Below are 18,853 nucleotides of genomic sequence, written 5' to 3'. Positions count from 1 at the left end.
CGCTGGGTGCAGGGCCCGGGGAGCGGATCCGCCATATTGGAGCCGGAGCCGAAGGTGCCTTGGAGCCGCGGCGCGAGGCTGGGGGAGGGGACGGCCGTGGCCTGGGTCGGAGAGCAGCCGGCTCGGCCGGGGCCCGCGAGCCTGGGCGGCGAATGAGCTGCTCGGACTAGTCTCCTCCCCGCACACTCCCTCCACTTTCTGCTGCCGGGACTCGGCCGGCAGCCGGCCGCGGCGGCGGCAGAATGTTCTCCAAGAAGCCGCACGGGGACGTGAAGAAGTCCACCCAGAAGGTGCTGGACACCAAGAAGGACGCCCTGACCCGCCTCAAGCACCTGCGCATCGTCATCGGTGAGCGGCGAGGGGTGGCGGCTTCGAGGCCTGGGTTGCCCGGCCTTCCCGGACCGCCCCCGCCCCGGGAGTCCCTGGGGACTCTCCCTCGGGACCTGGCGCGGTGCAGGAGTAGAGCGCAGAGGGTTGCCTGTGCGGAGACGCGGGAGGGCGGACAATCTGGGGAAGGAAAAACTTGGCAGTTGGCAAACACTGATTATCGTCACCCAGGGTTGTCTGATTTGGGGTGGATAGTCCTAAAAAAACAGTATTTTTGAAAAATAGTATTTCTCTAGAAACTTAGCTCTTTAAGAGTTTGGGGAGACCTGGTGTTGTGGGTAATGGTGTTTCCAGAATATGTTTGCCAGATGACTACTGCCATCCCCACCCAAGTGGGAAAAAAAGCAGGATCCTCTCTCAGACAATATAAACCTTTATCTTTCAAGTTTCTTGGCAGATGAGGGCAAGAAGGAAGCAGTTACACCTCTTTGGGAAGTGGGTGGTTCCCAAAATGCTTGTGGGGAAGAGCCTCGCCCTTTTGCTAATGCACCTTGTTCATCATTACTGTCATTTAGAGGAAGGACTATTAATTATAGAAAAGAAGGTAGTTTATCGCATCCTTTGCTTCTCAGTAATTGTACAGAATTCATTTTTCCTTAATTATTTTTTTAATTTTAAAAATAATTATTTGTTTAATTATTTTTAGCCACCTGCTGTCCTCAAGTTCTGTTCTGCTGGCAGACCAAACAGTGCTTGAGTTTTGAATATAATACTAAATGAATCTTCTGGATACTTGGTCATTTAGTAGGTTGATAAGGGCTGTGATAATACTTATGGAACGTCTCGTCTAGTATTTGGATTTTTAAGTCGAAGAAATTTGTGATTAAAAGGAAAGTTTGCCTGTGTTGATACATAAAGTTAATGGCAGAACTGGGGTTAAAACCCAGATACCTGAATTCTAGTTCAGTTTGTTATCTTAAGCTGTCTTCCTAATGAGTATTTGTTTTGAAAAGTGATGTTTATTTAGTAATAAAACTAAACTCTTATTTAAGGTGCATGTTTTTCTACTATATTGTTCACTTATACCACAAGGATGCCACCAGTAATGCCCACAGTTATGTTGTGCTTTACTGTTTACAAAGTGATTTACTTAAAGTATCAGAATTAATCCTTGATAATAACCCTAGAGATAAATATTGTTATCTTCTATTTTTCACAAGTAAGAAAGCTGAAATTTGGGAACATAAAGTAGTCAGCCAGCTATTGGGAGGCTGAGTCAGAACTGGAGCCCAGATTTCATGTCTGCAGTTGTTTTTTATTCCTCTTCATTTATGACAGCTAATCTTTATTACAAATAAAGAGTAGTAGAAAAGTAAGAGTAATTAATCCAGCTTAGCAATATAAAAAGCTGTTTTTAAGAAAATATAAATCTATTGTAGAGATTTTCATCTTTTTATTTTCATGCTTCTTGCGACTTGTCATTGAAGACAAGATTTGACTGAGAGATTGGGACATGGAAAGTGTGTGAATGTAGGAATTGTATCACAGATCATGGCAGTTTGAAATTGAACACTTCATGGAACTTGACACCTACTTGGGACAAGCTGTAGGCTGGGTACTGGCAGAGCTATAAAGTTGAGTTCCAGTAGAGTATTGAACTTTCCTAAATTAACTACCATGGTTCTTTAGTTATAGAATGGCTAAGGAATGATTTATATATACTTCTTTGGCATAGAAAATTTTTTTTCCATATGGGGGTCATGGAAATTTAAAACGTAAATTAAGAGATCACACATGTAAGTCATTAGGACTCAGCTTCCTCAGTTTGAAAACACAATTTTAAAAAAAAACCTTTTGTTTTTTAGTAATTTATGGGTTTTTATTATTTATTTATTTTTATTTATTTGAGTTGGAGTCTCACTTTGTTGCCCAGGCTGGAATGTAGTGGCATGATCATGGTTCACCATAGCCTCGACCTCCTGGGCTCAGGCAATCCTTCCGCCTCAGCCTCCCAAATAGCTGGGACTGCAGGCATGTGCTGCCATGCCTGGCTAATATAAAACAGTTTTTTTTTATTGGTAGAGATGAGGTCTCGCGCTATTGCCCAGGCTGGTCTTGAACTCCTTGCCTCAAGGGATCCTTCTGCCTCCTCCTCTCATAGTGCTGGGTTATAGTGAGTCACCGTGCCCTTCCCAATTATATACTTCAAATATGTGCAATTTGTGAAAGAGTTTCAAGACATTGCCAATTTTCTCCTATGGGGCAAAATATGTCCCTGGTTAAGAAATACTGTTTTACAGCTATGAAAGTGTAGTCTTTTTGTTTGGACCTCCTCCACTCACAGGACTGGGTGTCTGAAAGTAGAATGTTCACCATTTGCAGGTTCTTCAGGCTGTTTTAAATGTTTATGCACACATATCCCAGTAGTGGCATTTTTTTCCAAGTCCATAATATATATAACAATAATTGTGACATATGTATATCTTGTGAAACCATCATAACAATCAAGATTAAAATATCCAACCGAGATAACAAACATAGTGATACCTATAACCTCCCGAAGTTTTCCCATACCTCTTTGTAATCCCTTCCTCCTACTCCTGCTTGCACCTTCTTGCCCTTCCCTGAGCAACCACTGATCCGCTGTCATTCTAGATTAGTTTGTATTATCTAGAGTTTTATGTAAATGTAATTATACAGTGTATAAATGGAGTTATCCAGTACTGTCTTTTTATGTTTGCTTTCTTTTACTCAGGATCGTTATTTTGAAATTAATCTATATTAATCTGTATTGTCAATAATTCATTACTTTTTATTGCCAAGTAGTATTCCATTTTATGGCTATACCACAAATTGTTTATCCCATTCACCTGTTGATGGATGTGTGGGTTGTTTTGGACTTTTATAAAGACCTACGTAAAAGACCTATGCTTTCTTTTCTCTTGAATAAATACTAGGAGTGGAATGACTGGATCATATGGCACTTGTATGTTCAACTTCTTAAGAAACTGCCAAATTATTTTTCACTATTTTACTTTCTCACCAGCAGTTATGAGAGTTCCAGTTTCTTCACGTATGCAACAATACTGCTTGGTATGGTCAGTCCTCTTAATATTAGCCACGATAGTAGGTGTGTATTGGTTATAATTAGTATTTCCCTGATATCTAATAACATTGAATATCTTTTATCTTTTTCATTGTGCTTGGTTGCCATTATGTAACATTTTTGATGAAATTCAGAACTTTTACCTATTTTTTGAGTTTTTTGCTCTCTTACTAAGTTTTGAGAGTTCTTTATATATTCTGGACACAAATCCTTTATCAGATACATGATTTGCAAAGATTTTCTTTTTCTCATAGTCTTTGGGTCATCTTTTCATTCTCTTGACATCTTTTTTGAGGCTGGGCGTGGTGGTTCAAGCCTGTAATCCCAGCACTTTGGGAGGCCGAGATGAGGGGATTGCCTGAAATTATGGGTTTGAGACCAGCCTAGGCAACTTGGTGAGACCTCATCTCTACAGTCAATCAAAAAAATAAGCCGAGTGTGGTAGTGCACGCCCGTAGTTCCAGCTACTTGGAAGGCTGAGGCATAAGGATCTCCTGAGCCCAGCAATTTGAGGCTGCAGTGGCCATGAGCGTGTAACTGCACTCCAACCTGGACAACAGAGTTAGACTCCATCCAACTCAAAAAAAAAATTTTTTTTTCTTTGAAGGAGTAGAAATGCTTAATTTTGATTAAGTCTGTGTATCAGCTTTTTCTTTTATGGTTTGTGTGTTTTGGCATTGTATCTAAAATCTTTGCCTAACACAAAGTGCTTTCTTCTAGAAGTTTTATAGTTTTAAGATCTATTTTGGTCTGTGATCTGTCTTGAGTTGTAAATGTGGTATTAGGTGGGTTCAAGTTTATGTTTTTGAATATAGATGTCCAGTTGTTCCAGCACCATTTATTGAAAAAGACTGCTTTCTTTACAGAATTGCCTTTGTACTTTTGCCAAAACTTAGTTGTCCAAATATGTGTGGGCCTGTTTTTGGCCTCTCTATTTTGTTTTAACGATCTATCTGTGTTGGTGCCAATACCACAAAGTTTTGATTACTGTAACTTTATAATAAATCTTGACATCAAGTAGTGTTATTCCCTCCAACTTTATTCTTCCTTTTGAAAGTCCTCCCACCCCATGCTAGCTTCTTTACATATCTATGTAAGTTGGTCAGTTTCTTAAAAAAACAAACAACAGGCTGGGTGTGGTGGCTCAAGCCAGACCAGCCTGGGCAACATGGTGAGACCTTATCTCTACAATAAAATTTAAAAAAAATTAGCTGTGGCTACTTGGAAGGCTGAGGTGGAAGAATCGCCAGAGCCCAACAGGTCGTTGCTGGGGTGGCCATGAGCGTGCCACTGCACTCCAGTCTAGGCTACAGAATGAGACTCCAACTCAAAACAAACACAAAAACAAACTAAAAAACAAAACCTTTTGGGAGTTTGATTGGAGTTGTGTTGAGTCTATATAGAGATCAACTTGGGAAAAACTAACAGTAGTGAATACTCTGACTCATGGACAATATATGTTTCTCCTTATTTAGGACTTTTAAAATTTCTCTCAGCAGTGTTTTGTAGTTTCAATATGTGGGTCTTACACATCTTTTGTCAGATTTATCCCTAAATATTTTCTACTTTGCTTTGTAAATAGTATCTTTGTATCTGTTTTTGATTGTAACTAGTATAGGTTTTTGCATATTGAAGTTATGTCTTTCCAACTTGCTAAACTCATTAGTTCTGGTAGTTTTTTGAAGATTCTTTTGAATTTTTTTTCCTTAGAGAATCATGTCTGCAAAGAAAGACAATTTTGTTTCTTCCCAAAATAGATGCCTTTTATTACCTTTTCTTGCCTTATTGAACTGACTAGAACCTCTAAAATAGCATAGTAGTAGTAAGAGTGGACATCCTTGTCTTGTGCTTGATTTTAAGGGTAAAGGAATCGCCATATAGTATGATGTTAACTGTAGTTTTTTCATGGACACTCTTTTTCAGGTTGAGAAGTTTCATTCTATTCCTAGTTACTAAGAGTTTTCATCAGGAATGGATATTGGATTTGTCAAATGTACTTTCTGCTGCTTTTGAGATGAACAGATGGTTTTTCTCTTATTTATTCATGTGATAAATTATGTTCATTAATTTTCAGATGTTAAAACAACTCTGCATTCTTGGGATTAAGCCAAAGTTGGTCATGTTGCATTGTCATGTTCTTTTTATATCTTGCTGGATTTGAATTGCTAAAATTTTGTTTACACTTTATGTTCATGATGGTTATTGTTACGTAGTTTTCTTTTCTTGTAATGTTTTTGATTTTCATACCAGGTAATATTGGCCTCATAATATTAATTGAGAAGCATTCCAGACTGTTTCAGTTTTCTGGATGTGTTCGTGTAGAATCGTTACTGGTTTTTCCTTAAATATTTGTTATAATTTCACCAATGAAGCCATCTGTACCAGGAATTTTCATTGAAAGAAGGTTTTAAACTACAGTTTCCGTTTAATAGAGGCCTATTCAAGTTATTTATTTCTTCTTCTAGTGAACATTCGTAGTTTATTTCTTTCAAGAACTTTTCCCATTTTATCTAAATTGTCAAATTTATAGGTGTTCATTATACTCCTTTACAATCCTTTTTTTTTTGAGTCAGGATCTTACTGTGTCACCCAAGAGAGAGTGCAGTGACAGAGTCATTGCTCACTGCAACTTGGAACTCTTGGACTCAGGTGATCCTCCCACCTCAACCTTCCAAGTAGCTGGGACTACAGGCATGCACTAGCATGCCTAGGTAATTTTTGAAATTTTTTTGTAGTGACAGAGTCTCACTTTGTTGCCGAGACAGGTTTTAAACTCCTGGCCTCAAGTGACCCTCTTCTCTTGGTCTCCCAGTGTTGAAATTACAGATGTGAGCCACCGAGTTCAGCTTCTTATTATCCTCTTAGTATCTATGGAATCCATGGTAATGTTATCCCTCTCCTTCCTGATATGCTAATTTGTCTTTCTGATCAGTCTGACTTGAAGCTTATCACTTTTATTGATATTCTGTAAGGACCATCTTTTTGTTTTATTGATTTTTCTCTCTTTTTGCTTTTTAATTGTTTTCCGCTTTGGCCTTTATTGCTTTCTTCTGCTTAGTTTAATTTGTTCTTCTTTTTTGTAGCTTCTTAAAGTATAAACTGAGGTTACTGATTTGAAACCTTTGTTTTTTCTAATGTAGGCATTGTAGGTGATACAAATTTTCCTCTAAGTAGCATCCCATGAATTATGATATTCTGTATTTTTATTTCCAATTTTCAGTTCCAAAATACTTTCTAACTTTCCTTTTCATCATTTCTTTGATTCATGGGTTACTTACAAGCATATTCTTTAGCTTCAAATATTTGTGGATTATCCACATATCTTTCTATTATTGATTTCTACTGTAATTCCATTGTAGTGTACAAACATACTTTTTATGATGTTAGTTTTTTAAAAAGTTATTGAAATTTGTTTGGCTCAGAGTGTGTTTTAACTTGATACATTTTCTATATGTATTTGAAAGGAATATACTGCTGTTGGTAGGTTAAGTATTCTAAAAATGTCAGGACAGATTGATAGTGATGTTCAAGACTTGTATAACCTTACTGAATTTCTGTCTACTTGTTTCATTAATTATTCAGAGAAGAGGTTTGTCTGTTTTCTTTTACAGTTCTATTAGTATTTGTTTTATATATTTTGAAGCTTTGTCATTAGATAACTAAACATTAAGATTATTTCTTTTTGATAGATGGACTCCTTTATCATTATCAAGTGATCTTTATTTCTGATAGTAGTTTTTGCTTTGGATTCTACTTTGATGTTAATAATATAGTCATGTCTGTTTTGATTTGATTAGTGTTAGCAGAATATATATTTTCACCTCTTTTAAATCTATTTGTATCTTTATATTTAGAGTATGTTAATTGTTGACAGTTTAAATCGAATCTAATAATTTATACCTTTTTTTTTTTTGAGTTGGGTTCTCTTTCTGCTCACCCAGACTGGAGTGCAAGTGACATGATCATGACAATCATGGCTTACAGTAGCCTCGACCTCCTGGGCTTAGGTGATCCTCAGCATCCTGAGTAGCTAAGACTGTAGGCATGTACCACCACACCTGGCTGATTTTTGGATTTTTTGTAGAGACATGGTTTTGCTGTGGTGTCAAGACTGGTCTCAAACTCCTGGGCCCAAGCAGTCTACCTGCCTTGGTCTCCCAAAGTGCTGTGATTACAGGCGTGAGCCACCACACCCAGCATGATAGTCTATGCCTTTTAATTGAGATGTTTGAATGACTACATTTAACATGATTATTTCTATGGTTAGGCTTGAGTTTGTCATCTTGCTATTTTGTTTGTGGCCTATCTGTTCTTAATTCCTTTTTTTTTTTTTTTTTTTGGAGTCAGGGTCTCACTTTGTTGCCCAGGTTGGAGTGCAGTAGCATGATATTGGCTCACCACAGACTTGACCTCCTGGGCTCAGATGATCCTTCTGCCTCAGCCTCCTGAGTAGCTGGAACTACAGGAGTGTGCCACTACACCTGGCTAATTTTTAAATTGTACAGAAGAGGTCTCACTATATGGCCCAGGCTGATCTTGAACTCTTGGGCTCAAGCAGTCTTCACACCCTGGCCTCCCAAAGTGCTGGGATTACGGGCATGAGCCACTGCTCCTGGCTCCTCCTTTTGGATTAATTGAATAAATTTTATGATTCTTTTATCTCCTTTATTGGCTTATTAGCGCTAATCTTTTGATTTATTGTTTTGGTGATTACTTTATGATTTACCTTTAAGTGATATTATGTCACTTCTCATGTAATGTAAGAGAACCTTACAGGAGTTTACTTCTATTTCTCTCCCTAGCCTTTATGCTTATGTTGTCATACATTCTACTTATCGTTTTATTAACCCTACAGTATATTATTTTGTTTAAACAGCAGTGATTTAAAAAATATTTTTAAATAATAAAGTCTTACATATTTACCCATGCAGTACCTTTTCCAGTGCTCATTTTTTTGTGTAGATACCTATTTCTCTGTTCAGTACAGTTTTGTTTCTGCCTGAAGGACTGTGTTTACTTTTTTTGTTTAATAATGGTTGGCTGGTGATAGATTCTTAGAGAAATTTTTGGGGGGATGCATAGTAATTATACATATTTTGGGGGTACATGTGATATTTTGCATATGCACGCAATATATAATGATCAAATTAGGTTATTGAGGATATCCATCACCTTGAGCACTTCTGTGTGCTGGGAATATTTCAGATCTTCTAACTGTTTTGAAATAAAGTATTGTTAACTACAGTCACCCTACTGGAGTGCAGTGGCACGCTCCCGGCCACCGCAGCCTCGACCTGCTGGGCTCCGGCGATTCTTCTGCCTCAGCTTTTCAAGTAGCCGGTACTACAGGCTTGCGCTACCATGCCCGGCTAATTTTTTTATTTATTTATTGTAGAGATGAGGTCTTGCCAAGTTGCCCAGGCAGGTCTCGAACCCACGGGCTCAGGCAATCCACTCACCTCAGCCTCCCAAACTGTGGAATTACAGGCTGAGCCACCGAGCCTGGCTTAGAACTTTTCCTTTTATCTAAGTGTATGTTTGCACTCATTAACCAACCTCTCTTCCTTCTCTCCATGTGATGGATTCCTCATGTTTTTGTTTGTCTGAAGATGTCTTTACTTTGCCTTATTTTTTGAAAGATATTTTTGTTCTATTCATGTTGATAACTTTTTTTCTTTGTTCTTTAAACATTTTACTTCACTGTCTTCATACTTGTCTTTTTTCTAATAAGAAGTCTGCTATTATCTGTATCTTACTCTATGTAACATGTAATTTTTTCCTCTAACTTCTTTTAAGATTTTATTTTTATTGTTGGTTTTGAACAATTTGATCATGATATGCATTGATTAGAGGTTCATTGAGCTTCTTGGATTTGTAGGTGTATAAAGCTTTCATCAAGTTTGGAAACATTTTGGCCATTTTTTAAAAACTTATTTTCCCCTCCTTTTTTTTTTTTTTAAATCAATATTTTTTATTATGGTTTTGTGGGGTACAGTTAAGGGTTAGGTGTACAATTACGTTTCATTCAGGCACCCTGTTGATAAGAGGTGTTTCCCCATCCCCAGACAGATATTTGCTACTGTTAATCCCACCCCCTCATAGTTTCCCAGTACCATCAGTCATTTTCTTACAGTATTACATTGGATGTTCAAGGTCCATTATATGAGTGAGAACATGTGATACTCGGATCGTTGTTTCTGTGAGAGGTCACTCAGTATTATAGACTCTAGTTCCATCCAGGTTACTGCAAAATTCATGATTTTGTTCTTTCCCCCCCTTTTCTTTTGAAACTTCATGTATTAGCATATTAGAGCATATTAATATTAGGTTAGTGTACTAAGAAGTAGTAGTAATATACTGGAAAGTATCATCGCTCACTGATTTGTTTTCTTTTTTTCCCTCACTTCTTGGATTTTTTTCTCTGTTTTACTTTGGATTGTTTCTATTACTATGTCTTTAAGTTCACTAGTCTTCTGTAACATGTAATCTGCCATTAATCCCACTAGTTTATTTTTCATCTTGAGAAATTACAGTTTTTATGTAGTTCATTTTTGTTCCTTTTTTTTACATTATATGTTTTCTTAACTTTTGAACATATGACTTATAGTTAAAATAATACACTTCTTTGTTAATTCTGATGTCTCTTTCACTCCTTGGTTAGTTTCCATTTATTATTTTTTGCATTGTGGGTTGTTTTCCTGCTTCTTTGTGTGTCTGATAATCTTTGAATATCTGTTATTCTGAATTTTACTTTATGTTGTGAGTATTTTTGTATTCCTGTAAATTCTTGAGCTTTTTTTCCAGGATACAGTTAAATTACTTGAAAATAGCTTGATTATTTTGGGTCTCGCTTTTATGATTTGTTGGACCAGTCCATTTGGAGTTAATTATTGTCTACTATGAGGCAATACCTTCCTGAATATTCTACTCAGTGCCCCACAAATTATGAGGTTTTTTTGTAATTCAACTCTTGGGAACGAGCACTGTTTCTGACCCTGTGTGAGCCCTTGAAGGTACTGTTCCCTCTAATTCTTTAGCATGGTTCTTTCTTGTGTCTGGGGTAGTTTCCCTATAAGTATACTATGATCATACTTGAAGGGAACCCTCTCCAGTCTCTTGGGTTCTCACTGCGTGCAGCTCTCTTCTGTTTGGTGCTCTGTTCTGTGATCTTTAGTTGCCTTGGTCTCCTTGGATGCCCAGCTTCATTTTCTCAATTCATGGAGTTGACTGGCTCCACCTGGATTTCCTTTCCTCTACCAGAACTTGGAGCTCTCTTAAGGCAGTAAGCTGGTGCAGTCATAGTGATCACTCTCCTCACCTAATATACATACCTGTTAGAAACAATTGGAAAACAAGAAACATAAGTTGGCAGGGCTCGGTAGCTCATGCCTGTGATCCTAGCTCTTTGGGAGGCTGAAGTGGGAGGATTGCTTGAGCCCAGGAGTTCAAGGTTACAGTGGGCTGTGATCTTGCCACTGTACCCCAGCCTAGGCAACAGAGTGAGACCCTATCTCCACTGAAAATAAATAAATACATAAAGAAACATCACTTAGACACTGAACATCAGGTGTTGATAGTAAGAAGTTCTGTTAAATGAGGCAAAATTGGCAACTTGGTCCTTGTTTTTCACTGTTTTATATTTAGAGAAGGAGTTTGTTGTCATAAATTGATCTAAATATCTAATTGTCCTCAACCATGTGTTTACAAAGAAATTACATTTAGAATATCTTTAGTCAGAAAAATAAGAAAAAACTAGTGTTCAGTGGGTATAATAGTAATACTATGTGTTTATTAAGTCAATAATTTAAAAATACTACAGACTAACTTGGAATTGATTTGACTGAAAGATCTGGGAATGTGTGAACTGTAACCTGCCTATAAAAAAAAGCCAATTTGATATGTTTGATATGCAATGTTAAGTAATCCTGCATACGTGACATTTATTGTTATTATTCTGACTATTAAGTATGTGAACTCATTCTAGAAAACGTACTACATACCTTATTGCTGACTATCAGTATGATCACCTTCAAAGTACTCCCCTTGGGAAGCTATGCACCACACCAGCGCCTAGTCCACTTGTCAAAGCAGTTCTGGAATGACTATCAGAGGTGTTGAAGTTTGAATAAGAGCAGCAAACAAACATTATATTTCTTGTTAAGTTTGGCAAATGTGGAAGTGAAATCAAGGACGTGTTAGTCCAAGTTTATGAGGATAATGCCATGAAGAAAATGACAGTGTACAAATGGATTAAATATTTTTCTGAGGGGATATAAAGCATCACTGATGAAGAGAGGTCAGGATGGGCAGTCATGAACAGAAATGACTAAAACATTGCAGAAGTTCAAATTAAGCATCAAAATTGTCAGCTGACTGTGAGAAGCATAGCAGACCGAATAAACACTGATAGAAGAACAGTTAGAAAAATCTTAATTGAAAATCTTGACATGAGAAAGGTCTGTACAAAAATGGTCCCAAAGGAGCTCTTGCATCATGACAGTGCACCAGCTCACACAGCACTGTGTGGGAGGAGGTTTTTAGCCAGTAAAAAAATAAATGTACTCACCTGATGTGGCCCCCAATAACTTTTTTCTGTACATGAAGACAAAGGAAGTATTGAAAGGAAGACATTTTGATGACATTCAGTACATCAAGGGTAATGCGATGACAACTCTGATGGCCATTCCAGAAAGAGTTCCAAAATCGCTTTGATGGGTGTACTAGGTGCTGATTTCAACGCGTAGCCTCCCAAGGGTAGTACTTCAAAGGTGACCGTAGTGATATTCAGCATTTAGGTATGTGGCACTTTTTCTTATTTTTTATTTTTTTTTTGAGTTGGAGTCTCACTCTGTCGCCCAGACTGGAGTGCAGTGGCCACTGCCAGCCACTGCAGCCTTGACCTGCTGAGCTCCGGCGATCCTTCCGCCTCAGCCTTCCGAGTAGCTGGAACTACAGGCATGCGCTACCACGCCCGGCTGATTTTTGAATTATTGTAGGCACGAGGTCTTGCCAAGTTGCCCAGGCGGGTCTCGAACCCACGGGCTCAGGCAGTCCACTCACCTCGCCTCCCAAAGTGCTGGAATTACAGGCTGAGCCACCGAGCCCGGCCAGTGGCACTTTTTCTAGGGTGAGTTCTCAAACTTAATTGTCAGACCTCATATACTCTCTTCTTTCATTTGAATCCTCCTGCTTTGAAAAATTAATTTGACCTTATTGAATCATTTTTTCTTTGTGTTTTTATGAAGAAGTGATTTTCTGTGCAGAAATTATTGATATAAACAAAAATCTAGATCTCCTGGGCTCAGGCTATCCTGCCTCAGCCTCCCTAGTAGCTGGGACTACAGGCACACACCACCACTCTTGGCTAATTTTTTTTTTTTTTTTTTTGTAGAGACAAGGTCTCACTGTTGTCTAGGCTGGTCTCAAATTCCTGGGCTCAAGCAGTCCTTCTGCTTTATCCTTCTGAAGTACTGGGATTACTGGTGTGAGCCACTGCACCCTGCCAAAGCTGTCCCTTTAATGTTGGTATTTTCTAGTATTCTGTCCTCAAACTGTCTTTTCTTCTAACTCTAGTATTATCCTTGTGTAAACTGCCTTTGGCTTCAACTGCTTATATGTTTACTGATAATTCCCTCCCATAATTTGTAGCTCTGATCTGCCTCCTAAACTCTAGACCAGCATTTTAACTTGAATGTCCTTCTGACACCTTAAACTCTTAAGCGTCCTAACATAAATTCATCTTTCCTACCACACTGTCTTCTTCTTTAGCCCCCTATTACTCCTCTCTGACACTTAATACTTCAGCAGTTTTGAACCAGAAATCCTTTTTTGTGTTGTGGTGTCTTAGCTAGTGATATTTACATATCAGACTGCCTTCCCACCACATCCTTCACACTTGAAAGCCTTCTACTCCTCTTTCAAATCTCAGGGCAGAATCTATAGATAGCTTTGATGAAGTTTTCCCTGTTAGGTAGGTATAGGCACTTTTTGCCCACTGTGCATATTTACCTCTATTAATTTGGTTCTTTTATTACAACATAATTATTTATTTGCATGCCTGTATCGTAACATCATTCTTGAGGGAAGATATGTTTTTTTTTGATATTTCTATTCCTAGACTTAGCATAGGGTCTGGCAAGTAATAGGAGCTCCGTCAGTATTGTTCAGTTCATGAATGACTATACAAGGTATGAGGAGAGCAAAATTGCGGTTTTGTGAGCAATTTGTGAGCAGCCAGTTGACAATGGTAGAAAAGCATAAAGTTAATATTTCTTGAGTTTGAAGTACTTGTGCAAAAAATGCATTCAAAAACTAAGATCTGTGTTATTGAAAAATGTGTATAGCATTATGGCAGAGATTTTCAGATAACCTCCCCTGTTAAAATAAAAACTTTAGACATATTAAATTTAGCAGAATTTTATTGAGCAAAGGATGATTCACGAATCAGGCAGCCCTGATTCTGATAGGTTCTAAGAGACTCTGGTACTGCCCTGTGGTCAAAGGGATTTATGGTACAGAAAAAGAAAAGAAAACAAGTGAGACACAGAAATAGCTGGATTGGTTATAGCTTGGCATTTGCCTCATTTGAACACTGAAAAATTGGCCGTCTGAAGTATGACTTCTGTGATTGGCAAAGACTAGGGCTACTTGTTACAAGAGTAGTTTATGGTCTCTTTATCTAGTTAAGTTATAGTTCACTATGTACAGAAAAATGTACATTGATTGATTGATTGATTGATTGATTTGCCAGAAAAACCTTTAAATGAAATTTACTAGGAGGTAGGTTTAGGCTAAACTTAACACCCCTGTTGTTGAAAGAAATTTTCATTAACCTTATATAACATAAGTTTTTGAAAACTTGTAATGAACCCAACAGCATGTTAGCTTTAAAGTATACTTTCTTCCCTCCCCTATCACCATTAAAAAGAATGAACCTATCAGTAGATAGAGAGAAGGCAATATGAAGACAGAGCTGAAACGGATTTGAAGATTCTGGACACTAGACAAGTAATGCCAACAGTACCAGAAGTTGGAAGAGGGGAAGAATGTATTCTCCCCTTGAGAGAATACCAGAAGAGCTTCAGCTTTGTCAACATCTTGATTTTGGCCCAGTGATAATGATTTCAGACTGGTCTTCTCATATGTGAGAGAATAAGTTTTTGATGTTTTAAACCACCAAGTTTGTAGCTATAATTTGTTGACAGCAACCACAGGAAACTAATGCAAGTCTATTGGCTGTTTTAGCCTTTTGCATTTCCATATGAATTTAAGCATCAGCTTGTTAAATTCTATGAGTAATATGATTACTTTGAATCCACAGATTTAATTTAGAGGAGATTGACGTGGGATATCTAGTCTTCCTATTTCAAGAAAGTCTTCATTTATTTATTTAGGCTTTAATGTTTGTTTGTAAAATTTTTATATTTTTCTTTAAGAAACGTCTTGCACACCTTTTTTTATGTAGTCGAGAACCATTATGCTAAAAAATGATATTAAATTTTATTTTATTTTATTTTGAATAGGAGTCTCACTCTGTCGCCCAGGCTGGAGTACAGTGGTATGCTCGCAGCCACTGCAGCCTCAGCCTGCTGGACTTAGATGATCCTTCCACCTCAGCCTTCCAAGTAGCTGGAACTACAGGCATGTGCGCCACCATGCCTGGCTAATTTTTTGATTTATTGCAGAGATGAGGTCTTGCCAAGTTGCCCAGACTGGTCTGAACTCCTGAACTTAAACATTCCTTGCGCTTCCCAAAGTGCTAGGATTACAGGTGTGAGCCACCATGCTCGACTAAATGGTATTAAATTTTAAAAAGGTGACCTTCTGTGTGCTACAAAAGGAGCTCATGTGACCAATACATGAAATGTTATTTAGATACAGATCAAGAAGAAAGAGTGCCCATCTTGATAAAAATATGTAGATTACTACTTTATATTTTATAACAGAATAAATTCTAAGTAGTTCAAATTCTTCGTATATATTGGTAATGATAGTTAATATTTTTGATCACTCATATGTGGCAGGCCCTGGACCAAGCATTTTATATTTTTACATGCGTTACCTTATATGGTAGATAGTAATTAGTCCTCAAGGAGACTTGAATATTAAATAGTAGGAAATAGAAGGATACATGGAAAGAGTCAGGTGATCTCAGTTCTGATCTCATTTATATTATTTACTTAACACTTCTGGTCTTAAGTTTACCTGTCTATAAAATTAAGATAATAACACCTTATGGAGGAGAGAGGATAACCTGAGCTCAGGGGTTCGAGACCAGCCTGAGCAGCATGGCGAGACCTCACCTCTACAATAAATAAAAAAATTAGCCAGGCGTAGTGGCACATGCCTATGGTTCCAGCTACTTGGAAGGCTGAGGCTGAAGAATCACCTGATCCCAGCAGGTCAAGGCTGCATTGGCCGTGAGTGTGCCACTTCACTCCAGCATGGGTGACAGAGTGAGACTCCGACTCAAAAAAAAAAAAGTAATAACACTTTAAATATTGTTTGAAAGCCGGACTTGGTGGCTCAGCCTGTAATCCTGCACTTTGGGAGACTGAGGTGAGTGGATTGCCTGAGCCTGCGGATTCGAGACCTGCCTGGGCAACTTGGTGAGACCTCATCTCTACAATAAAATAAAATTTAGCCGGGTGTGGTAGCGTGCGCCTGTAGTTCCTGCTACTTGGAAGGCTGAGGCAGAAGGTCACAGCTGCGGTGGCTGGGAGCGTGCCGCTGCACTCCAGTCTGGACGACAGAGTGAGACTCCAACTCCAAAAAATAAAATAAAATAAATATTGTTTGAAGAGTACATGAAAAAATGAATTTAAACCACAGAGTTTATGGAAGAATATAAAACATTCTTTGAATTTTTTTTTTTTTTTTGAGTTGAAGTCTCACTCTGTTGCCCAGGCTGAAGTGCAGTGGCACACTCATGGCTACCCTGGCGTCTACCTGCTGGGCTCCGACAATCCTTCCACCTCAGCCTTCCAAGTGGCCAGAACTGTAGGTGCATGGTACCACACCCAGATAGTTTTTTATTTATTTTGGAGACGAAGTCTCACCAAGTTGCCCAAGCTTGTCTCGAACCCGCGGGCTCAGGCAATCCACTTGCCTCGGCCTCCCAAAGTGTTGAGATTACAGGCTGAGCCACCGAGCCTGGCTATTTGAACTTTAATTGGAACCTCATCAGTGATAAAACTCAATCAGAGATGATGTAACCTACTCAAAGTCAAGTGATAGAATTTATTCTTTAAAAAATAAATAAGAAATCCCTGAATGATCTTGATGATCTAGATAATGTACTTTAGTCTTAGTCTCTAGTCTATTAAAAAGGGTAAATTAGAAAATTATTTAAAAATTACATGTTAGAAAACAAAGGAAAATTGAATTAAAGAAAACTAAATTCCTTGTTGGTATTTTATTTCAAATGAATGCAAAGAAGTCACTTAGCAACTATTATTCTTTCTTTCTCCACCCAAACCTCAAATAGAATTGCTTAGGGTAAGAGGTGTGTTTGGATTACCAAAAATTTGTAGTCTTTGAAGGAATTCTTTGTAGTTGGTAGCTTCAGTGTTCCCAGTCATCTTCCCTTTTCCATCAATTGATCTTAGGCCCTTCTAGAGGCAAGAAGGTTGTTACTATAAACCAGTTCATGTCAACATACGATTTCCTGTAAAATGTGTTCAGGAAAAGTAATTATCCATCAGGGCTACTACTCCCAAGAGAAAGCTTCATAGGCAGGGGCATTTGAACTGTGTCTTGGAAGATGATTAAAATTTAATAGAAGTGAAGGAATAGCAATTTGGTTGAAGAGCACAGACATGAATGCAGGAAAGGAGAAGGCAGTGGCCCTCCAAGCTTTTAAAAAAGTAAGCGTATGAGGCTTCAACTTTGAAATTTTGATTTATAGCAAGATAAGTAGAAAGAAATGAGTATTGTTGAAATTACTATGGAGAGATATTTTATGGGATTGTTGACCAGATTTTATTTTATTTTATTTTTTTATTTTAAAGATGCGGGATACAATTCAGGGTTAGGTATACAAATGTTCATTATGCAGGTACCTTTGTTGGTGAGGTGTGCCCCTCCCTCCCCTGTCAGTTTTCCTCAATTGCCAAAACCCACCACCCCTCTCCTGGCAGTTTCCCACTACTGCCAATCCCTTTCTCATAGTATTATGATAATTGTTCAAGGTCCACTTATGAGTGAGAATATATGGTACTCTGTTCTTTGTTTCTGTGATAGGTCACTGAGTATGATCAACTCTAAATCCATCCAAGTTGCTGCAGAGTCTCTATGTTTGTCCTTTTTTTTGAGTCGGAGTCTCACTCTGTCACCCAGACTGGAGTACAGTGGCCGCTCCCGGCCACCGCAGCCTCGAACCGCTGGGCTCCAGCGATCCTTCCCGGCTAAGTTTTTGATTTATTGTAGAGATGAGGTCTCACCAAGTTGCCCAGGCGGGTCTCGAACCCTCAGGCTCTGGCAATTCACTCACCTCGGCCTCCCAAGTCGCAGGATTGCAGGCTGAACCACTGAACCCGGCTGTTTGTCCTTTTTTATAGCTGTGCAATATCCCATTGTGTATATATATACCACATTTCTTTTATCCAGTCCAGCTTCGATGGGCAGCATGGTTGGTTCCATATTTTTGCTACTGTGAATAGAGCTGCCAACAAACATGCATGTGCAGGTATCTTTTTTGTAGAATGATTTGAGTTCCTCTGGGTATATTCCTAATGGGGGATTGCTGGATCTTATGGAAGGCCAAGTTCTAGTTCTTTCAGAAATCGCCACACTGTCTTCCAAAACAGTTGCACTAGTTTGCATTTCCACCAGCAGTGTAAAATGTTCCTTTTTCTTCCTATCCTTGCCAGCACCAGTTGTTTGTTTTGTTAATGATGACCATTGTTACTGGGGTTAGGTGGTATCTCAGTGTGGTTTTGATTTGCATTTCTCTAATGATGAGTGAGACTGAGCACTTTTTCACATGTCTGTTGGCTGCCCATATATCTTCTTTTGAGAAGTGACTATTCTTGTCTTTGGCCCACTTTTTAATGGGACTGTTTGTTTTTTTCCTTTCGACACATTTGAGTTCCTTGTAGATCCTAGATGTTAGGCCTTTGTCAGATATACAGTTGGCAAATATTTTTTTCCCATTCTGTGATCTGTCTCCTTGCTCTCTTGATGGTGACTTTTGCTTTGCAGAAGCTTGTCAGTTTGATGAGGTCCCACTTTGTCTATCTTACTTCTTATGGTATGGGCACCTAGGGTTCTGATCAGGAATTTGGTTGTCAGTTCCAATTTCCATAAGGGAGTCTCCTGCATTTTCTAAGATTCTTATAGTTTGAGGTTTTGCATTTAGGTCTCTGATCCATTTAGAGTTAATTTTTGTGTATGGTGATAGGTAGGGGTCCTGGTTCAGTC

General features: G+C 38.4%; 1 protein-coding gene across 1 annotated transcript in view; it reads left to right on the top strand.

Moving 5' to 3' along the window:
* Nucleotides 1-18,853, top strand: part of LOC103262870 (ral GTPase-activating protein subunit alpha-1-like) — a gene marked incomplete at its 3' end in the record, with an annotated part of 89,297 nt that continues 70,444 nt past the window's right edge. Inside the window, 1 exon segment of the mRNA XM_008060512.2 lies at nt 1-348. Within this exon segment, the coding sequence (XP_008058703.1) occupies nt 243-348 (106 nt within the window).

This window comes from Carlito syrichta, unplaced genomic scaffold (genome assembly GCF_000164805.1).
Source record: "Carlito syrichta isolate Samal-C Ts95f unplaced genomic scaffold, Tarsius_syrichta-2.0.1 Scaffold304637, whole genome shotgun sequence".
Classification (NCBI taxonomy): Eukaryota; Metazoa; Chordata; class Mammalia; order Primates; family Tarsiidae; genus Carlito; species Carlito syrichta.
This window is presented reverse-complemented; position numbering and strand designations above follow the sequence as displayed.